Here is a 24,458-nt window from a genome sequence, read left to right on the forward strand (position 1 = left end):
TAGAATAATATTTTGCACCCACAGTGCGGCCCTTTGTGCAATAGTTTTGGGGCATTTGAAAATCTGAATATGACATAATACTACCAATAATGAAAAAAACAAGTTCTAAGCAGAAATGTAGAATGCAGAAATGTCAGTTGTGTGATAAGTACAGTATGCTCATTTCTATGCAGTCCACACAGATCCAAACCCACCACCTCTTAACTTTCAGGCAGATGTGGAAACCAGTCATACACAATTGTTTCAAACTCTAATTATGTTTTAAATATGAAAGACCAGATGTGTAAATGAGGAGCATGGATTCATGAGCATGATGATGGTAATCTCCAAGGTTAATCGAATGTTTCGAAATAAATCAAGTGAACTAAAACGTGTGACTGAACCAATTAATACTTCTTATGAACTGTCAGACATCTTGCAGTTGATGGCATGCGCACCGTCACAACATGTGTACACCCAACAACAATAAAAATGAAACTTAAGTCTAGCACCAAAGTCTGGCGATTGAACCTCTACATCAAGCGTCTGCAATATGAATGTCTACATCAATAATTGCCCAAAGAAGTTGGCACTGTGCTTTTGTGCCATATTATCAATCTGATGGTTTAAATAGGTTTGTCTTAGAGAAACATGTCACGTTCAAGAGTCTTTGCATGCTAAATGAGCGTGAAGGGGTGGGCTGACCTAGAACCTGCAAGTCACAGTGGTGGTTTAAGATGGGTGATTACCATTGCTGGGGTGGTAACCTTTGTATAGCATGTATAAGCTGATACTTTCCTCACAATAACATCCTTTCAAACAGCATTGCCTGAATGCATGTGTAGCTTGGATTTTGAAAATTGTAACAAGAATGGATTAATGGAAAATAGCACATATTTTTACAATAGCTTTCACTTGTCCTTTGCAGTTAACAAATGATCCAAACCAAATTTCGAACGAAAATTCCAGACATAGAAAAAAACAGCCTATACTTAGTATAGCCTGGTCAATAAATTACGAATTATATTAATTTCTTTTCATCACTAACTCTCAGGGCTAAAAGATATTGAAGACATTTGAACTTATTGGGCGTTTTGCGATATAATGCGATATTAAAAAGTGAGGATTTTTCACCAGATGATAGGAGTAGCTCTGTCTGAGAAGACTGGTTGACTCACCATAACCACATTGTATTTAAAGAATACAGTTTGATCTAGCCTGAGGGAATTTAAAATTGCTGTATTAAAACCGAGGATATTGTCAAGTAAAACAAAAGCTGGCATGTCGTCCAAAAAATAAAAATAAATAAAAATAACAACCACCCATGCTGTGGTGGGAATATTAACACATGCATATTGCAATGGCACTGTTCAAACAATAAATTGTGCTATTTATGCTATAGTAGATATGTTAATTTGTAGATTTGTAATAATGCCAATTTCTTTTATCATTAATATGTTATTTTTAAGGTTTTAAACAAAGTAGTAAACAGTGCCATTCCTACATTTGTGTGCATTACTTTTAAGCAAGTTTTTCCCTTCAATGCAGCTGCTATGCAAATATAGTTAATATAATAATAGAATATGTATGTCTCCTTTCAATTGGGCAATTTGCCATCAATGTCCTATGCCACCTTTCCATTCTGGCCACAAAACTTTTGGTCGTGTCTCTACTTTAGATATGCTGCCGAATCCATTTTTTAGACACTCGTACGCATGTGTTGCCATGTGCCATCTGAACTACACGAAATTAAAAACATCTTGTGTGTGGCCACTTTCGAAACGAAGGCTGATGAAGAGCTTTGTCCATCTGCTCTGACACGCTGACCACTGATGACTTGTCCACATGCCAGTCTCTCATTTGGGAGGATCAATGCACTCTGTTTTGCACTGCTTCTAACAACCTATTTTATGCTCGGGAGTAGGTGGCCCAGTGCCTGATGGAAAGGATACACACGGTGATGGGTAGGAAGGAATTGCTGAAGATTGGCAATCAACAAACAAAGGCTACGTCTGTTCAAGTTATTGCAAAGCGGACAGAAATTAAAAGTGATGCAGCTTAATCAATCTACTACTAGCAAATTTAGACTACTGGGGTAATCATAACTCATTTTAAGCTAATAAAATCAATGTTGTCCATTATAATGGCATCAACTTTTAGGTCTCAGAATATTTTTTGGCACATCCAAAGTAAAAAATATTTTGTTATACTTGGGAGGCCTTGGGGAGGAGTGGTTAGCTCGTCTGTCTCACAGTTCTGGGGTCCTGGGTTCGAATCCAAGTTGTTATATGGGTCACAATAAATACCTATATGGGCAAAGAGCCCGAGTGCTTAGTGAGGTTTCAATCCCAGGTTCAGGAGCTTCCTGTGAGGAGTTTTTGCATGTCCCCCCCACGCTTGCATGGGTTTTCTGCGGGTACTAAGGTTTCCTCCCTCATCACAAAAATATTCATGGTAGATTTAAGATTAGTTTAGGGCATTAAATTAATGCACTCATAACATATTTTCCCTATAATTACAATTGGCAGCAAATCCCTTGCTGGGGTTATATTTGGAGAAGCGACATCTGGCATTTGTCAATGGCCACATCTGTGGTAATATACGTGTGTGTGCGCGAGTGTATGTAGCACATTCACAAATATCTCACATCAGACATCAAAAGCACAATTGTCCAGTCAGTGTTCGGTGCCAAAAACACACACCTGCACAACAATGGGTGTTTTTTTAAGGCCAAATCGAGGGTCCCACATTTGCCAAAAGATACCCCACACACACACAAATTATAACATTTCCTGGCAGGGAAATAATACACATCTCTGAGAATAAAAAAGCAACAAACTTTCACATTAGAATGTAATGAGAATTTCAATTCCGCGTGGCGAGGCGCACGCCCAAACACAAGAGCATGTCCTCTCTATGGGAATGATTATGATTATTATCCTGCCTTTTCACTATTGACATATGTGTCAAAAGAAGTACTGTGTATTTCGGGTAGCAAATTGTTTTCACATGTTCAAACCCCCGCCCCCTCCAAAAAAACAGTAAAGTGCCTTGAAAAAAACCCAGGCCACTGAGTGATCAAATGGGGTGCTCTTACCGCTGCGTCTCTGCACTGTACTGACCCCTGCCCACATGATTGACAGCACAAAGTCGGAACTGATAGGTCCGGGCAGGTGTTAGACCACCCACTGATATGTTGGTCACAGTGGGATCCACCTCGGACAGGTAGACTTTCCATGGAGAGTCTGAAAATACGAAGGGAAAAAGTAAAGGAATTTAAAAATTGAGAATGTCAGTTTTGCTGTTTTGGCATCCCTAAAAGCATGCAGATAGATAGAGAAGACACCCTTCACCTTGCAAGCTACATCTGTAGCGAGCTGCACAAGCAAATAGGTTGCTATGTTGATTCAATGAAATTCTGTTAACCCTTGATTTGGCGAAATACTGGATTTGTACATTTGACTTGCCTGACCCACCACTTACAAGCAATGGTGCTCTACAAACCTTTTAGGTTTAGCAGTGTGGATCTACATTTGAGCGAGCAAGTGTGCAGAGAATTGTCATATATGATGGCATATATTCCTCATCATTTGAACTCTTACAAGTAGCACACGAAAGGATGTAAAATTAGATAAAGAAGTACATACGTATGGAGTATTTTCATCAAGCTATCATTGCCATTGTCTGCTTTTACATTAAGAAGCAGGAGACAGATATGCTATTCTCATATCACTGGCCATTGGTGACTTTATTTGAATGACAGGCATAATGTGGAGTGTATAAAAATGAAGCCTTGTCAGGCACCATGGCAACAAAGCTATTGAGTGAAGTATAATATGAATATTATTAGCAGAAACCCCAAGCATCTAATATGTCATTACTACGTGTGATTGCACATATACAGAGCAAATATATCCATCTCTCAACATCAGTAGGCTCTCTGTATTCAGCCCATTCACACGTTTTTCCTTCTTAAGATATTTTTCACGATAAATGGAAGCATTCAAATAAAAGCTTTTAAAAATGAGTCCCTTGCGTTCTTCTAAGAAGTGAAGGCATATTGTATAAACCTACACAATCTTCTCATAGATAGAAATTTTTTTTCCAGCACCTTATAGTGCCCTTCAGAATGCCTGGAGGGAAGTCTCACTTTGTAACTCAATAGTTCTTATGTTTGGAAATTCTTACCATTTAGTTTTTCTTGTTGTTGTCTTTGTTCTTTATGAAAATACTAACAAAAATGCTATTGTTATTCATGGACAGATCAGTATAAAATTTTCAGGGGAAAGTTTTAGGTATCCTCGAGCTGTATTACTTTTTTGTCTCAGGACTGAAAAATTGCATGAATGGAAAAAGTTTCTACTCCAACATTGTTCATAGATTGATATAAATGAAAATTCCGTTTTTATAGTACAGGTATGTGTATGGAATTATCCGGGGGGTCGGAGTAAGACTTTTATGATATTTTGCCTCTGGGCTGATTAATTATATTAATATTGGACTAATAGTAGCCTATGGATTTAGAGTTATCCAATTGAGTTTTAGGTAATGACTAATATTTCTATAGCTTTATTCATATAATATGAATAAGATTAGAACCTAAATCAGTGGTTCCCAAATTATTCCAAAAAGGACCGCAGTTGGTGCGGGTTTTTGTTCCAACCAATCTGGTATCTTAGAATTGCAATCATTGGATTCCACTCAGGTGCTTCTTTTTATTTCTAGCAGAAACCTCATTGGTTAAACTGTTTGTGCTGGATCAGTTGGAACAAAAACCTGCACCCACAGCGGCCCTTGAGGAGCGGTTTGGAGACCTCTGACCTGAATACTGAGAAAAATATAAATTGGGAAAAAAAATAACTGACTTGGGAGTTTTCCACAATACAATCTTGCCAATGTTCTGTCTTGAGGGAAAAAAAAGAAATATATGGTCCCTCAAGGCGTACACAGATGGTTGCAGCAAACTTCATTAAATTTGGTCAGGTCATCATTGATTTCTTGGTTATTATTCTTGGTTATAGGTGGAATTGCACTAATGGAGTGGTTTGCTAACTGCCAATAACAGCCTAACACTAACTGCCAAATTACACACATGGGAAAAAAGAGGGAAGGGAGAAGAGAATAAATGCTATCAGAGTTCATGGTTACAGAGTTGTTGCAGTTTCAACAATTGAAATTCAAGGCTTGTTAATACCTTTTTCCAGAAAACCTAGAACAGAATTGAATGACAAAAACATAGAAATAATACGACCAATCTCACCCAAAAATCAGTAACATCTAAATTGTAAGACCAAATACCATCCAAGAAAACCCATGTTGCTATGTGTGCAACGGTCAGGAGGGATGTATCTATTTGAAAAAAAGAATATTGCAATTTGGAAATATCATATCTAGCCCCATAGACATATTTAAGTGCTGAGTTTATAAAATTAACTTTCACAGAAGTTTTTTGCCAAGTGTTTCATTGTGGACATAACGGAAGGAGAAATGAAATCATTGCAGGCATCTGGTCACTATTTTCCTCAATCCTGATTTTGCACCATGTGCCATCTGAAAGTGTTGCACCCCTCTGTTACAAACATCTGTGCTGACAGACAGACAAGAGAATGCAAGACAGGGAGAGAAACAGTGCCAAAGAGAGCAAGAAAGAGAGAGAGAAAGAGAGAGAGAGAGAGAGAGAGAGAGAGAGAGAGAGAGAGAGAGAGAGAGAGAGAGAGAGAGAGAGAGAGAGCTGAACATGTATAGGCAGCATGGACATACAAAAGCAACAGTAATATTCCCCATATGACGGCCTTATAAATGAATGCATGTCAGTTCCTGCTAGACAGTAGGTAAACAGCTGTTTACTGCTCTGGGATTTTGACTTAGCCTCTTAAACCCAAATGTATACGTACTGTTCTCCGAGAGCTCCAACAGATAGTAGAGAAGGGGGGAGTTGCCATCAAATGGACGTAGCCAGGAAAGCAGGACTGAGCGTGAATCTGAGTCATTGAGAAGTGCCACCAACGAGCGAGGGGAGTGTGGCAGCTCACTGTGTAATAGAACAAGGTAACAAAAGAAAAGCTGTTACATTTAGACAAAGTTTTATCCGGGATATGTTGCAAAGGTATTACCCTAAAAAATGTGTTAAGATTCTAGGATAGACAAAAGCAAAAGACAAAAGGATACTTTGCTGTGTGGTAAAAATGATAATTTAATTCCCCCACCATATCAATGACAGCTAAAGCATGACTGTCATAATTCTCTAAAAGAAAATGATTGACCTTTGACTTTCCCTGCTTTATCTCCATGGAAAAATCATAATTGTTAAATGTATTCAACACAGAGGTTGGTCCAACCTGAGATCCTGGCATTGTAGCTGGAATGGAACCGTAGGCAATTGATGATTGTAAACCCCACTTATCGCCTGAAAATCATCTTAAGGTATCAGAGCCAATGAGTTAAAGTGCTGCAAAAACAGATGGCTAAATGATTGTGGTTTCCAACGATCCCCTTGTGTTGCTCTCTGAACATCAACCCCAGCCTTGGGACATTAACTTGTCTCTTTTTGTTGCCGCTTATAAGTCGTTCCATATTTTAACACTGAAATGATTGTGAGGATGATGATGGCAGACAGATGAAGGAGATGTTAAAGGTGGCAACGTGCCGGGAGGATACAACAAAGAAGGACGAGAGGAAATGAGATTGATGTTTTCTCCTCAGAGCTGACACGACAGGATTAATTAATGGATGAGCATAGAGAATGTTGGAGGATATACCTTTGCCGAGGCTACGCATACACGCATGCAAACACCCACACGCTCCTCAAAAGTGACGAACACATGGATGGGCCTTATGAGAGTTAACCCAATAACCTGCTGGTAATTAGTCTGTCTCCTCAGCAGGCGGCGTCTGTTAACCTCCATGACCCAATGATAGCGAGCTAACGAGAATGTCACTCTCACACACGCGCCAAAGTCCTAATTTACCGTTCGTGTTTTTTTTATAGCCATAAACATGGAGCCACTCAGCTTGACACATAACCTCACTATCTTCACAAAGAATGCAGGCCTGGATTTCTTGCTCTCCTGCAATTTTCATAATATAGCTGGCTCGAGTGGTTAGCGAGTCGGCCTCACAGCTCTGGGGTCCTGGGTTAAAATCCAAATCACGTCCACATGTGTGGAGTTTGCATGTTCTCCCGAGGTCTCCGGTACTCCGGTTTCCTCCCACATTCCAAAAAATGCAATGTAGGTTGATTGGACAGTGTAAATTGCCCCTAGGTATGGTTGTCCTTCTCCTTGTGCCCTGCGATTGGCTGGTCACCGCTTCAGGGTGTACCCCACCTTTGACTCGTAGTCACCTGGAATAGGCTCCAGCATCCCCCGCAATCCTAATGAGGATAAAGTGGTTCAGAAAATGAGACGAGATGAACATACGACTGCTTATTAATATTTATGGGCTCTATCTACGAGTGTTCTATCAAGCGCCACTAATGAGTTGTTGTGGGTAAAATAGGCTTGCAGCTACATGTAATATTAGTAACTCGTCAAGGAGGAGGAACTTTGTGACACATTTACACATTAAGCTCTCTGTAAGTTTGAAAAAATATGAAAAAAAAATACTGTACGGATCCCAGAATATCAGAACAGCGGGATGGATGTGCTAATACTAGCTCACCATGTTACCTGCGAATGTACTCTTTGAATGTGTTAAGACGCAAGAAACTAAGCCATCTTCTTTTTTGTCAATCTGCCGAAGTCAGTGCTCTTATTTAATTTCTGATTATCCCAGCTGACTTTGGGCACCCGGAAAGGAGGCGGAAAACTATTTACGGTCACACTCATACCTACGGGCAATTTAAAGTGTTCAACCAGACTGCCATGCATGTTTTTTGAGCGATGAGAGAGAAAACCAGAGTACCCAGAAGAAAGCCACGCAAGCCCGGGGACAAAATGCAAACTCCACACAATGAGGACCAACCTGAGAACAAACCCTCGACCCAGCTCTGAAAATGAATGAATTATTTCACAGTTGGTGGTACTCCAACTGCAGTATCGTTATTACAACTATCGCACTATGTTCATCCACAAAGCTTTCAATGTACTGCTGGGTCAATATTTCTTTCTTGTTTTGTTTGTTTGCAGTTGTTGTTATGAGGGTAAGCGGTTTGGAAAATGAAGTTAAAACACTGGGTAGTAGGTAGGGTAATCGGGGAATGACTAAAACTATCCCTGATCAGAATTTGTCAACCTAGAGGGCTTTGAATACTTTTGATAGAGTGGAGCTTTGTAGCAGTCTTATGATCCATTTTAGGATTCACCATGGGAAATGACATGATGGTGAGCTTATTGGTTCTTTTTGGCTAGAAGTCTAACTTTTTGCCCTTTTTCAGTAAAAACTATTTAATCTGCCTGGCACAATTCTGCTATTTACAATTGTCACATTAGACAAAGCAATAAAACTTGCTGTTTTCTGTATTCTGCTAATAAAGTCTTTCTTTTCTGTTATTAGGTATGAGTATTGTTGGCTTACATGACTTCCAGACGCACAGAGCGGGAATCGTTGCCAGCCTTTGAGATCACAGTGCAAGTATAATCCCCAATGTCACCTGACCATGTTTGGCCTATGGTCAGGGAGCCCTGGCGTACGGCGACACGCCCACCACTGGTGGTAAGTATGGGTACGCCGCCTCGGTCCCACCTAAACCTGCAACAGCAAATATATTTTAAAGTACTTCCTCATAGAGAATGGGGTGCAGCCATTAAACTGAATGTGCTCTCACTTTCAAACTAACAAGCTTGTACCTGATATTGACTCTGGGGTCATGTGTTGCGTTGCAGGCCAAAAATGCTGTGGTGCCTTTAATTACACGCAGATCAGATGGGGGAACAGAGATGACAGTCCGACCTGGAAATAATATAATGATTAAATAACAGTCTAATGGAGTAGTTGATATCTTACAGCCATGCATGACAGTACCACTAGAAAACAAAATATAGCTCTGAAGGTCGCAAACTATGGACTCTTGGACAAAAACTACTGTGCTGTCCAAAAGTTGCTGAGTCGTTCTTGGCCTATGCAAAATGACATTATTTCTAATGCTGTTGATCTAGGACTTAACAAAATTACCCATTAAGAATGTATAGATCACTTTTGAAAAACTTTGTCCAGGAACAAAACAACACACAAAAACGCTTCTCCCTCTTCGTCATTCTTGCGTGAAAATATATTTTTTAGGCATGAAAACATCTGAGAACCTGTGCATTTTAGATTACATAAAGAGAAGAGGGAACAAGTAAATCCACAAATGTGACAAATGTCCAAGATTCCAAATAAATGTGTTAACATGATGCGGTGAGCATTCCAAATATGACCAGTGAAAAATCAATTCGTCACAAATAGAGGCATGAGTTAGTGAAGCAAAACGGTAAGAGGACGTGCTTTATCTGCAGGAAACAGACACCCCTGTGCTCGTTGCTGTCTCGAAAGTGCTGAGTATATTGTATTCAATTCCAGTCATGAAAAGGGAATAAAAATGCACGGGTGCACAAGGGGTGTGAGAACGTCACTGGCTCATTCACTGTGGATGCGAGTGATTTAGATGAATCACCCTGCAAAGAAGCATTGACGGCGAGCATCCCACAGCCGCAGGCCTAATCGAATCCTGCAGTATTTAATGTGAAGCTAGCAGAATAAATGTAAAAATGAGCCAATCGATACGTTTAGCGGCCACTCAGTCGTTCTCTTGCCTGGCCAATCAGATGATTTATTCGCTATCGCATCTCCCCGTGACATCGATCGTCAATTGCACGGCTGTTTGCTATGCTGAAATAATTCCACTGGACAGCGACGGCTTAATTAGAGTTCCACGTCCTTTGGGCAAATACCAAATACATATTGAAGGATTTCACGTGGCTGCTCCCTTGCCAAGGACGTCATGCCCCTCCAAGTTTGTCATGTATTTTATACTATGCATAAATGTGTATTTCCACCAACTTTTCAAGGCCTACTGAAGAAACTATCTTTTCAATATGTTTATTACAATATAAAGCATAAATCATAGGCTTTTGTAATCAAGGTTGTTTCGTTGATTGTTGGCATTCTACGAAACACTGGTTGCGTTTCATGCATTTATTTTTATCATGGCCAAAATGTTCGATTTTTGTCAGTTTGCTCTTTTGAGGAGTTAAACAATAACCGACTTTTAGAAAAAATTTTAGAGGTTGTTTGTTTTTAGTCCTTCTGTCTAAAACTCGGGGTGTGTCTAGAACTCGGGGTTTGAATATTGCCTCTGGTCTTTATGTGTGGAGTTTGTATATTTTCACCATGCTTCTTTTTTTCCAGGTCACATTCCATTAAAAGACATTATTTTCAGCAAAGGTTAGTAGGGAAAGCCGTTTTAAACTTAAATTTGCAAAACTTTCATCCTTACAATTTTAAGAAAAATTAAGTTATACTATTTTTTTCTCTTTAAAAATAGATCATAGGAACATGTAGAACATGTGACACTATATGGCACGACAAGCAGAAATTCTGAAACGACAGATTTTCTGTGTCGTGAGATTTTGGAGACACCAGATCGGAACTCTAATTTCTCCAGGTCGTGTCTGTCGGGCCAAAATCGGGCTTAGATCATTTAGTCTGAGCTGGGCATAAATCATACTTACTCCAGACAGTTAGCACGGCTGTGGCATTGATAATCTTCTCTAAATTAGAAGCAATGCAGGTGTATTCTCCTGAATCCTGAAAGTTGACAGGCTGAATCTGCAAGCTGCCTGACTGCAACAGGGTGAACCTGGGAACTTGCACAGAACCACTTGCTAAAATCTGCAATCCTAAAACACAAATAGGAAGACATTTAAACTATACTCACAGTAATACAACATACTGTAAGACATGCTATATGAAGAAGATATCAGTAAGGACTTTTAGATCCGGACAGAATTAGTGTTGACCGACACGGCTGAAATTCTTGTGATACTAAATAAAGATACAGAATTTTGGAGGTTTTTTTCATTAACTTTGTATGTATCCTTATGAAAGACATGTTACCTTTCCTCCAGGTGATGGCAGGCTTTGGGGCGCCACCGGTCTGGCATATAAATACAGCTGTGTTCCCTTCAGTTACGGTTGTGTCGGATGGGTGCACAGAGAAGGTGGGGGGCACATCTGAAACAAAGTAGCAGATATGTTGTGAGCAAAAAAATGGCTGAAAATGTTGTGGTGCCATAGCAGAACTAAAAAATGAATGATTCTAAAACATGCATCCCTTTTTTGCAGTGCTTAATACAGCATTTTGCCAATACTTTGTAGAGCAGGTAATACATTTCGATGCAATTAAAGCTTTTATTAATTTTTTTCACACCCTTTTTAAATACATTTTCCACAGGATTCAAGACCAGAATTTTGTTCAAATATGAACAGAAATCTCAGTAAGAGATTCTATTTGTATAAGTCAGTTCAGATGAATGACAAGTGCAAAGAATTTTTTTTTGTTCTAAATTTCTTCCGCTACAATTTTAACTAATGATGAAGAGTTATTGTGATTTATTTAATAAAGGGTTAGTAGATAGTATTAAAGAACATATACATATTCATGTTATTGAGCATATAAAAGGCTAACTTCCCTCTTTAGTCACTTGTGCAGGTTAAAGATAGAATCAATTAGGCATAGAAATAATGAGACATACAAACAAAGGCTTAATGGAGAGAGAGACATGATTGTACAAAATAAACTTACTGGAGACAAAGAGCTGTGCGTGGGCTTGCGTCTCTCCAGCGACATTGCGAGCAAAACACTGAAAAATCCCGCTGTCCCCTGGCTGCACTCGGCGCACCGTCAGGCCTGTTGCACTGTTGATCTTGTAACGAGGGTTGGCTATCATGGACAGGGGCAGAGCATCCTTGTACCACTCAATTCTAGGTGGGGGCACACCTATCCACAAGTGAAATCAAACAGGAACATCAGATTAGTTCAGAGCTGGGGAAGGAAGCATTAATACTCGAGGAATTACCTATGGCTATTGGAATTTGCAGATGGGCGATACATTTTTTATTTCATTTAAAACAAAAATGCAAAAATCAAATTTGCCCGGTACATTACTGGAATAATGTACTGTTTAGTAAATAAAACATGTTATATTACATGGTACAGTTACTTCTGTTTCATAGGGTCTTAAAAGTTCCATCAACATTCAGATGAAACAGTAAATGCCCTACTTTTCTCAAACTGAAGGTATGACAATTTTTTGGGGGGGTACTTTGACCTCAATATGTATTTTTACCAAGGCAAATCCCGAATGTTTCCAGGCACATACACAACCACTGCATGACTGATTTGTTTATTTCGAATACAATTAAAAACAACATTTGACCTAACAGCTCTGCAAACCCTCAACAATCTGGCTCCCTGCTCTCTTCTTCTATTAATATACATGTAGACATAATGACTGCTAATAATATATTGATTGCAGCCTGTCTGGGTGGCGGGGGCAGCTGACAAACACTGAATAAATTATAGCAGCAACTATCTACAATATGAGCGCCAGCCTACCTGACATGTGTCAAATGTGATGGGCATGAGGCTAATGTAATTACCCATAGCTCTCCATACTAATTTGCACTATCTACGTGTGGGTGTCGTGAGTGGATATTCCATGGTAAGTATAACGCACATATTTGCCTCGATCCTATGGTGTCAAACTTCCCACAAACAGGCATAAAGTATTCTTTATCCCCTCTATGCCTGTCACTTTCCCTACGAACGTCCATCACTCTGCTATCACCCCAAGGCACCCAGCCCATTTAATTATATACCGTTGCAGGATCGCCGTAGAACGTCAAACTTGCTCACCAGATGCGAGCGAAACAAGAATTATATTATTATTTTTTGGTTAAAGTCGTGTCTGCTCCTACATATTTAATCATCTTCACATAATCTACTTTCTAGCAGCTGTCATGAACAATGGGCTTTGGTGTCACTGTGTTAATCTACTTTTTCTGCAAAATGACCTTATGGTGTTCACAACACACATTGCATGACAATCAATGAGAGTGACTGTCAAAATGTTTGGAATTTGTGTATTCGACCCGAAACATGCCACTACACAACACAATAAAACAAAATATGCTTGTGTATTGTATATGTTAACAATTAACATCATCATGAGTATAATGAGAAATGACAGTTGCTCAATAGTATGAACGGGATTTGCTCTGAGCCAACTAGCTACAGGGTTTAAAGTTTCAAAGGGTGTCATCATTAAAGAAACAAAGACTGGAGGAATGTGACAAAGTAAAAACGCCTTAGAAATCAATGATCATGGATTAAATATCTGTCAAACAAAGTACTAAAACATTTATTGTTTCATTCAATGATTCATTTTCCGAGCCATAAGGCTGCGAGGGTGCTGGAGCCTATCACAGCCAACAACGGGCAGTATGCAGGGTACACCTTGAATTGGTTGCTAGCCAATCAGCATACCCAAAAATATAGTTTAGCATAAAACTCAAAATTTGGTAAAAAAATAAAAATAAATAAGCCTCTTTTGATAGGTATATTTACAACAACAGAAGGATCAAATGTGTTTGTGGTAATAAGAAAAAGTGTGGTGTTGAATCAAAGTTACTTTTAGTGTTGGCCTTATTCATTTCAGATAGAACTGTTAACCTTTATACTAAAAATTCCTTTGTTGAGTCACAATGGTAATCAGTGAAAAGCCCTTGAGTAAATGTGGCGTCATTGTCGTTCAAGTTCATTGGCCGACTTCACATTAAAAAGAACATCACCTTGGAATACCTAATGCGCAATTGGAAAAATATGAAAAATAAAACATTACAAAATTACCTGTATTTGTTCAAGTCTTAAAAAAGTATAAATGCTTTGGGTTGGCTTCTTTTCCAGCTGAAAAAGCACAGCAGCAAATGACATTCCGAGTAGCCAAAAATAAAATATTGTGCCTTTTGACATGTCAGTAAATGTCTGCCAAAATGTTCTAAGACCCCGGACTATCAAGTTTAGTTTGAAAGGTATCAATTCTAATCTCCCTGATTTAAAGAGCTCCCAATGAGAGAGGTGCTGAAGTAGTGTTGACATGCTGTTCAGTGGACAGCGACATACTAGTCACAGCTGAAGAAACCTTGATAAAAGGCACTTTCTTGAAGTTTGGGACACTCGAAAAAATTCTTTCACTGCACCAATTGCTAAACTAAATGATATCTCAATGTATGTTTGTGTGGAACTGTAGTTTACAACATTTTCCCCATTTTCACAGAACTATTAGAGCTCTTTACTGGGCTAATACACTTTTTCTAACTCCTTAAAACAAGATAAGTGGCTGTTTTTTTTTTGTACGAACAAGTGGTGTTGAACAAGAGCCAGGTATGTAGGCTGAGTAGTTAGTACTGAACCACAGCAAATGTACATGTATGCATTTGAATATTACTCTATATGTTTACTGTTTTATTGATTATAAAATCCAAATTAATTATGTATGAACTCAAATGCATGGCAGAGCTAGACTTTAAAAATTAGAGACAACCCCCCACCGCAATTCTGAAATGGGGGAATAGACGTGGGGGGCTTTCTCGCAGGGCCGCCTTTGTAATGTGTGGGTCCCTGAGATATGTTTACAGTGTTAAAATATATCAACACTGTTATTTTTAGTTTAGATATTCAGATTCAGGGATATTGTATGCCTAACACTTTCAAGCATTTAAAGGACTCTATCCAGAATTCAAGCATTTTCAAAACTTGAGAACACAATAGAAAAATCGAAGCATTTTCAAGGATTTCAAGGGTCTGTAAGATCGCTTCATTTTGTAACCACTTGTCTATATAACAAGATCACGAAGAAACTCAAGGAGAAGGAGAAAAAAACTCTCAAAATGACATTTGGCTTTTGAGACTGCAATGTTTTAGGAAATGCTTAGAAATTGTAAAAGGAGATAACCGCCATATGCAACGCACCTGTGGCCAGGCAGGGAATATCCACATTTTTGTCGATCTGAGAAAAGATTGTCAAATGAGGCTGAGCAGTCAGAGAAGGTGGCTCTGGAAAGAAAAACATGAAACATGAGTTAAGACTTCTGCCAATGTACAATGCACCTTCATAGCCAATTAAAACAATTTCTCATTACGGAACATGAATATACCTTGCATGTAAAATGTAATGTATTACTTGAAACATATACAGTAATAGCCTGAGAGGGAAAAAAAAGAATGGCTTATTAGGTCATTCAGCAGCGGAAGAAAGGAAGTCATTCAAAGAATTGTAAAGTGGTGTTTGAACACCAAAAACAGCTTATTATTTTGTGTTTTTGGGAAGGCCCGGCTCACTGTTTTAGGGTCATGGTTTCAATCCCAAATTGGCTCTCACTGTGTGGAGTTTGCATGTCCCCCAGGCTTGCATGGGTTTTCTCCGGTTTCCTCCCACATCCCAAAACCATGCATGGTAGGCCGGGGGAGATTCTAAATTGCCTCTATTGATGAGTTTGAGCGTGAATGGTTGTTGCTAGTTTTTTTTCCCTCTTGTAGTCAGATATTATTTTTTCCTTTATGATGTTTTTAGCTAAAAAAATCTGTGTTTTCTAAAGGCAAAACAAAGATGATTCCTTTTTAATATAACCACCTCTTAACGGTTTGTCCCCATAAACATTTTTACAAAAATATTTAATACCGTTTAAACGATGACCCTTCTGTATTTACTATTTTACCATCTTTTTTAAATGTAGTTGTCCTACTTTTCACCCTTTTCATAGATGCTTTATGCTTCTTTGTAAATCTGTGTGCTCTGTTGTCATTGCTAACCCTAGAGTAGGAAGAGGATGAGTGGCACACTTCCATTCTAAAATCAAAATATAGATAAAAAACAAATCTTCAATTGTGCAGAATCTGAGCAATACATATAAAAAGAGAGTAAGTTTATGATGGCGTACAGGGAACTAGCAGCTTCGACATTTATTCTATTTGACTACAGCAGCTTTTAAGTTGTGCTTTTCCTTTAATGCACAAGAGGCCCGTCTCATATATTTATTGAGCACAGTTGCAGCCACATGTGATTTTGACTGGAAAGCTATTTCATGAAGGAAAACAAGACCTAGATCATAAAATAAATAAATAAAAACAGAAGTTTGTTGGTGGTGAAACTGACAAAACTCGCACATTAATCCCCATTCAGTCAGGTGAGTTTCAAGGACCAAGACACATATACACAGGCAGACCAACACACGCAAAACCACCGTTTTGTTGTTATGGGTTAAAACATTCTTTTGCTAGCGTCCCACTTGTGTGGCAGGAAAGTAGCGGGAAAACAACAATAGATCTATTGTTGTTCGTGGAGGCAACACGTGAAACCCCATGTCATACATATTCCGATTAGTGGGCAGAATAGAAATGGGACTGAATAATGAAGACCTTTGAGGCACTTCCACTCAGATGTACACGTACACAGTAGAAACATTAATTTCAGAGAATGTGCACCCAATTTATTCACAGTGAAGCCTAGCAGTAAATTAAAAGAAGTAATATTTGTTAAAACATTTATTAGAGCTCCATGATAATGCATAATGTGTGTGGTGGGGGAGGGGGATTTTGGGTTATGAGCCATCCCTGGCCCTGTCTTGAGCCGTGAATTTTGATATTGTATAAATAAATAAATTAAAAATAAATAAATAAAAAACATTGTGCACCACAAAAGAACCAATACATGACAGAAACTGACTGGAATATTTTTTTCCCTGAAGAACATTCATTATTGTATATTTCAGGGTTGCCCAAACTACTGCCCTGGGGCCACCAGCAGCTCACTTCCATTTTTCATGGCCCACAGAAAATTGTGAAAATATCATTGAATGTGGCCCACAAAAGAAAAATACATTCAAGCTATATTAAGCCGTCACCGGCATGGGCAATCATAAAAATAAATGCATTGATTTATTTATCCCAACGCTTATCCACTCGGGTACTGCTATTACTGTGACACAACTTTAGGAGGGCGGATTCGCTGCCCTGATACAAAGTCACGTCATAGCCACATGCAACAACGCCAAGTGAGAGAAAAATAGGGACTGTATCTACGGTTGAACTTGGACTATATAGATATCCGGGGATCAACCTGGGGTCCCAGGTGATTTTGTTGGGATTGGTACACTACTAACTGTGCATGCATTCAAGGGATCATTCAGAGATTTCAGCACCACCTCTGGCGGTCAGCAGGGATGAAATAGAACTACGTTTGCAAATTGTTTGCATATAATAGTCCTTGACAGCAATAGGAATGACAAGAGTTTGCAAATGTAGTTATTAGATAATTTCTAGTTCTTTTAATCGTCGTTCTTTGCATTTTTATGGCAAACTGGATCACCTCCTTTGCGGTGGCTGTTGTAGAAGTACAGCAAGCATCTGGTTTGCCTCATTGTTGGAGTTTGTAATGGGTTTTGTGTGCTCTCTAAAGCATAGTATAAAAATGGCTAACCCACAACGGCAGGTACAATATGACTACTGAGAATTCTATCGGCCTCGCTAGCATGCGGTCTGCGTTAAGGCACTCCCACACTCCGACAATCACGGTTGATAAAAAAAGACGCTGACACGCGGGTAAGAGAGAGTGGTTCATCGATCACACATTGGCTGCCAGGGTCTATGTTGTTTTCTATTTACACACAAATATCCCTACAACCACCACTTGTGACGAGAGCTCCTGCGTGACTGCTGCCAGGTTTTTTTTTGTTTGTTTTGTTTTTGCTTTTCATTGCATTGATTTGTGACTCAGGGGAACAGAACTCATTGAGCTGACAGGCAGACAGCCATGTGTGTTCATGGTGCCATTTTGCCATTACATTTAAATCAAAGAATTGCCTCCCATCCTCACAGTAGTGCACCAATTTATGTGTGAGGACATGTTCTTGACTTTAATTTATCGAGGGAAAAGTGATGTAGCTGCAACTGTCTCATGCTGGACATTTAATAGCATCCATGTGAACATTTACACTTTCTAGAGACATGTTACAATTTGATTCAGTCTTGGAGGAAATGCACTCAATTAGTTGTATTTTTAAGACTAATGTTTGGCTTTTTGAGGATACCATTGATTGCAAAAAAGGAAGGACATGTGAGCAAACCAGAAAGGCATTGTTTGGTGACAACCACAGAACTGGAAAAATACAAAGAACTAAGTGGCCCATATATGGACGGTGTTAAGTCATTCTTTTCATTATAGAAAAATACTTGCCTCCTGAACACAATCACATAATCTCAAGTTGAGTGTTCATGCAATTGTGGCAATTAACTCAAAATTTGCATTTCACTAGAATTGGAGCATTAAAAGATGCATTTTTATCGTCCACCATTTTCAGTGCAAACAGCTATTTTAAATCGTTCAATTTCCTTGCAACATTTTCCAGTCTTAAATTTTTTTCCAATTTGGCAACAACGAAAAATATCAGATTTTTCTCATGGTTAATACAGTAAATGTTATGATATATGCGTCTTTGCTCACCGATCACAACAAGGTACGCCTTAGCCTCGGCCGCTGTGTTGTTGCCGAGTTGAGCTTCACAAACATACAAGCCACTGTTCAAGGAAGCTGTGGTGGGAATCACCAGCCGATGCCCACTAGCCACGGGATGACCATCGCGTTTCCACACTAAAAGCAGGCTGTCCAGATCTCTGAGAAGGAGGAGAACAGAATGAAGTGACAGAAGAGAACATATTAAATGCATCACTTTGAGTTTCAATGAGGCGGCAAATGAATGGTGACAGTGTATATCGGAGGAGTCACAACTTGTCTGCATGAACCAGCTGGAGATCAGAGAAGGCTTTTCCATGAAATGAGACTTATAAGCCTTATATTAAACATTCATCATAATTATGAAAGTCCCTCATATCGTGTTTTCCTTTTAAATAACTATGATGCTCAGCAAATATGTATAAACTGTGCTATTAACAGTAAACACAAATATCTGCTCAATTTGCATTGGAAAACACAGAAATCCATTAGTTATGCTCCCAAATTAGGCAGTATTTTATTGTTAGTTGGTGGAGGCTTAAATATTTATGGCTATGCTGTAAACAAATTACACTGATTTAACGGTGATGATTAACAGTGCTAATCTAAATCAATAAATGTTCATTTTGTTCATTTATAATCAACCAGAAAGAAAAGCCCTTTACAAAAATGATGTTGTTTCCTGTATTTGTTTATTTCTACCTTCTTAAAGGGTTACTCGAGAACTTTCTATTTAAACTTTAGACCATGGCTGTCCAAACAGGTCCCCAAGGGCTGCAGGTTTTCATTCCAGCTGAAGAAAAGGATATATTTTCACAAATCTGGTATTTTGAAAGTATTATCAGAAGAAACCGCATTAGTTAAACTGTCTGTGCTGGATCAGTTGGAACAAAAGCCTGCACCCGCTATGGCCCTTTGTGGAATAGTGCCCTAAGCTATTGCTATACACCTGAATAATAACATATTGGTAGCTGGATGCAGGATTTTAGTCAATCGAAGAAAAAAAGGCATTTATGTGACAGTGAGAGAACAACTAATTTGGTTTTCTGAAGCCAAGAAGCAACTAGTTGGCAATAAGGGATCAAAACCGAAACCGGAATTGGTGACTATTTCGGAGCCTTTGGTGCAATCATACTTGAATGAAGATGAGTGCTTGTCAACAATGAAAATGAAAATCAGACATAGGCATTGTCGTCATCATTGACTTGACAAAACGTGTTTGACCTCAAAGCCTATCGATTGGAACAGACATCCAACTCCGATGATCAAGTAAACATATCAACCGGCATAGGAGATGGAAGAGGAAAACATTGCCTTTATGATTTTGAATATTAGTAGGTGTAAGGGATAAACAATGGGTTTTTGTGATGCATATAATGATTGATATGCAAATAGGTATATTGGGTTACAGTTTATTGCCTACCTTACATTTTCTGGCGGAAGTTTGGGTCATTTTTGCAATAGTTACGGGAGAAGGAATGGTCAACAAGATTTTAAAAGTGCTCTCCAACGTAGTTTATCTCCCTGAGGTTCCCACAATGTCCCAAATGTGCTTTGCATAGAGAAGCTGTATTTGACAGTTGCCTTTCAAAACAAATTCCACCTGGTGCTAGGAACGCCATGCTGTAACTATCAGCAGTCATTAAAACTACTAGCCTGTCTCTAATTTATTTTCCACCTACCCTCTTTTCTCTCACTTAGCCTAAGGGACCCAAATTTACTTAACAGACAAATTCTACACAATATAGAAAATCACTCTTGTGGGGAAAAAGGCAAACAGGATGAATGACTAGGCTTGTGATATTGAAAAGTAATGAAGTGTGGCCTCGAAACAGTGCAAACACCTCGTGTGACGTTGGACTGTGGTCCGGAATTTTTTTGTAGCGCAGTGAGGGAGGTAGATTTTGATGTCAAATTGTGTCAAAACAACTAGACAGATTGAGACTAAAGCTTGCTTTCATGTTTTAGGTCATTACAGAGAGTAAGTTAAGCCTAAAAAAATGGAAGGTACATTTTTGGGCAGTGTAGCTCATTAATATTTTTGCATTATGCTGAACCGTTGGCACTTGAACAATTGCTACCAAGACATACATGTCAGACCATGAGCCAATATCTTAAAAACACTCCACAAAGACTCACACATGAAATAACAATATTGATTAGCATTCATAACTTGGAGATTTTTTGCAGCCAAAAAATGACTAATTTTAAATTCCTAATTCCCATTCAAAACTGTTAAGAACTCAAACAGAAAGAATCGTCATGCTGGGCGGTTTTATACATTAATTATCTATAATATACAATGAGGTATGAGCTTTGTAAAAGCACAAATTAATTAAATCACTCTTGCCTTGGATCACTTTAGATGTGTATGTCTAACAAATGATGTATCCAGTCAATACATCTATGGGGAGAAAGTTTAAATATACCTGGCATTAGCAATGCACTCCAGGGTTGCCTTGTTCCCTGCAAGGACGGTTGTATTTTTAGGTCCGATCACAATGGCTGGAAGGCCAACTTCTGTCTCAGAATCTGCAATAGAGATAAAATTGGATCACAAAGCAGTCAAAACCTTTAGAACCACCACTATTGGGCTGGGTAGTAAGGATACCTTCTAAAAAAAGATTACTTCTCTCTGTACTTTTCTGCCAAGTCTATTGAATAACAAATATATTTAGTGTTATATATATATATATATATATATATATATATATATATATATATATATATATATATATATATATATATATATATATATATATATATATATATAATATTATATTATATATTATATATACATTTTACGGTCCAAAATGACTCAAGATAATGATTATGGGCTTCCCAAAACTATATCCCATCCGGGGGAGTAATGATGAATTGCAGAGAGTGTAACGCTCCGCATGTGTTACAGTGATAACATGAAAAATAGTACACTGGTGTGCGTTAAGAGTGATTTATGTCCCCAATGGTAATATAAATGGTGGCTTGAATAAGAGATTATGATGATGATGTGTGTGTGTCTGAGGAGCGAGGGAGATGATTTATGACCCAAATGGCCTCCTCTCACATAAAAAAACAAATTCCTATCACATCTTAAATAGTTTAATGTGCTCAACAAAATTAGTATGAAAGGAAGTAGGGCCTACACACAGTCACACACATGTATGACTGGGACTGGCACAATGTAGTTATGAATATGCAGATTTGTAATCAGTCAGAAATAGAAAAAGCACAAATTAGAGAGGGCAACTGTTTGGGTTTTGGTGAACATATCACAACTGTGACAGGGGTTGGATGGGGATGCAAGCATCAGAATGTGATGGATTGTGCAAGGGTTTTTCTTGGGTTGGGGGTGGAGGGCGGTTGGTTAAAAAGCCAACGCAGATGGAGGTGAGGAAGGCCTTTCATCTCCCCTTTGAAGCGAAGGACCCAAAAGGTGGTAATTGACTCTATGCTCTTTAGTTTTCCTCCTACTGGCTGAAAAACATCTGACAGCCAAAGAATCATATCCCACTGTCACATGAAATAAGACATAAAGCAGGCAAATCACTACGCATGCACAAAAAATTTCACCCTCACACACATAAAACATGCCGCGGCGCATTATCACCACCACCCAAAGATGCTCTAACCATAGAATATAGGTTGCATCACAAATCAGAAGATAAGGCAAGTCACACAAAGAGAGCACTCTCTAGAATAACAAAGCTCAAATGTTTAGCATGTTTTTTTTGTCCCCCATAGAAATGAACGGATGTTGAAATAAATTGTATCTCAACTCTCTCCATCTTGAATCTTTCATAATCTGAATAGACTTGTAACATTAAAACATTTATAAAGGAAAATGAGTTATATTATTTATTTAAAAAACACTTTGAAAAGAGGAACAGGCTACAAATGAGGTGGAAGAAAAACCTAAAACTTTGTAGACCAAAAAAAAAATGCATAAAAATGACTGCCATACACCAAACCTTCTGACCAAACCCGAATATGTCGCACCATACTCACACATGAAGAAACGAAGCAATCAAAAGTGCTTAAACATATCGACAGACACCAAGCAATGTGATCAGCTTGTTGAAAAATAGTGTCCAAGAAGTTTCCACATTGGGCTTCGTGGTAACATGTATATGTGCAATGTTTTAAACTTTTGTTCATGGGGCCAAATAAGGCCCATAAAACAATATGTCTTGCTGTCATTGTTAGGCTTATTTCTTTATTTTATTTTTTTCTCGTTGCTACCTTTTCTGCGGTTCATGGTCTTAGTGATGGTAGGTGCTGAGTTGATAAGCAAATTGAAGTATGAACACTTGTCAACATACATTAGGTCAATGGAAGTCGTCTTCCAACAAAGTAACCTTCACCCACATCAGTTCAGTAGGTGAGTGATGTCACAAAATCCAAGTCCTTTGAATGCCTTAAATATAGAAATACGCTATACAAGTAAAAGTCCATTCACGATTTACTTGTTTTAAATCTAATTCCAAAGAGGTGAGTGAAAACATATTTTGTCAAGCTGTTACAGTCCTGCCATTCTCAAAACCTGCCAAGAAGACAAAGGTTAAAGACCAGTGGAGACATTTTCAGTAAAGTAGGAGATGGAATGTTTTTCCTTATGCTTGCACTGGCCACCTTTCACCCTTTAGTCATTGCGTCTGTCCCCTCTGTCATCCTGGTTTGGCCCCAAATATGTATGGGTGAGAGCTGATACTGTGTTGGGTCTCAGCGGTCGTGTGGGTGAGATGTTGTTATGTTATGTGATGTTGTACTGTCTACAGACCATTAGCAAATTGTGTATCAATGAACATCACACCTGGCTACTGAAACTTTACCAGAAATATCACGATAGTTTTTCTAGTGCTATAGTTAAGTCCATTATAGTCCATAGCTTTATTCAGGATGGTTGTAACGGTGGATACATCTATTTATTACAAACACGTACACACACAGAACCTTGTCATCGTACAAAGGCTGACATATCGTACATGTCATAATTTGAAAAAATAAAAATAAACGAGAGATCTCACATGTGGCAGGTGAACAAGATCGAGGGTGGTCATTAAGAGAAGGTCGGGAAAGCAGACATGGATGGCCATGTTAAACAATAATTGTGGCCCCAAGTAATGCACTAAAGGTGAGACAGCCTGTTAGCTCAGACAGAAGGAACCAGACAGAATCCCAAGGGAGAGTGAAAGGAGGCGAATGAAAGTGAGACAAAATGTATCGTAGGGAATATTGCAGATGGCTGTGGTGCCGCCTGAGGAAAAGATGGCGGAAGAGTAGGAGAAATTAAAATGCCATATGGATCTGTGATCTTCCTTCCTGTCTTAGCTCGCTAACAGTTTCTCACTCTGGGGAAATATTATTTAATCTTGTCAGGATTGTATATTCTGTCATTCGCCGAATCTTCCTTTACCGTTTGAGCACCTTCCAGTTTAATGTACGCAGAGATTATGGAATAAGTTTAAGAAACAAGTTATTTTTCATTTAATACTTCTTATGTGTGCCAGGTTCAACGGCTCATTGCAAATATGGGGAGATTGCTGAGGTTTCATTAAAATAATATGTTTTGGATTGCTCTTAAGGGGAATTAGAAACACCACTTGATACAACAACCTTTTAAAAACACTCAACTTCAAGTGAAACATGGTTGCCATTTGATTCAAGTATGCAAATAATGTCAAAAATAATGTTTGAACACTAAAAATACCTTGCCAATATTTACAGCCATTGAGTTGAATGACTTCAGTTAAACACACGCATGGTCATAGCAATGATAGTTGAGAATTATTTCGATATTAATATCATTACGGCTTAATACATAGTGAATCAACACACTCAACCTTTGGGATAAATTTGAACCCAAAAAGGAGAGTCACGGTTTGTCATCCAAAACAGTGATTGACGTATGAAATAAAGGTAATAACATTCTATAAACTCACTCTTAATCCGCGTGAAAATAATTAACAAAACACATTACCCTGTTAAGTG

General features: G+C 38.6%; 1 protein-coding gene across 2 annotated transcripts in view; it reads right to left on the bottom strand.

Moving 5' to 3' along the window:
* sdk1b (sidekick cell adhesion molecule 1b) overlaps positions 1-24,458 on the bottom strand; it is a 172,318-nt gene that overhangs the window by 57,327 nt on the left and 90,533 nt on the right. For both annotated transcript variants that reach the window (XM_077719167.1, XM_077719166.1), the window contains 10 exons: positions 20,897-20,999; positions 18,459-18,628; positions 14,930-15,013; positions 11,702-11,896; positions 11,014-11,130; positions 10,629-10,796; positions 8,766-8,868; positions 8,494-8,667; positions 5,874-6,010; positions 3,077-3,224 (listed from right to left, as the gene is read on the bottom strand). In XM_077719167.1, coding sequence (XP_077575293.1) covers positions 3,077-3,224; positions 5,874-6,010; positions 8,494-8,667; positions 8,766-8,868; positions 10,629-10,796; positions 11,014-11,130; positions 11,702-11,896; positions 14,930-15,013; positions 18,459-18,628; positions 20,897-20,999 — 1,399 coding nt within the window. The remainder of the gene's footprint in view (positions 1-3,076; positions 3,225-5,873; positions 6,011-8,493; positions 8,668-8,765; positions 8,869-10,628; positions 10,797-11,013; positions 11,131-11,701; positions 11,897-14,929; positions 15,014-18,458; positions 18,629-20,896; positions 21,000-24,458) is intronic.

The sequence above is a fragment of the Stigmatopora nigra genome, chromosome 6 (genome assembly GCF_051989575.1).
Source record: "Stigmatopora nigra isolate UIUO_SnigA chromosome 6, RoL_Snig_1.1, whole genome shotgun sequence".
NCBI classification, from domain to species: domain Eukaryota; kingdom Metazoa; phylum Chordata; class Actinopteri; order Syngnathiformes; family Syngnathidae; genus Stigmatopora; species Stigmatopora nigra.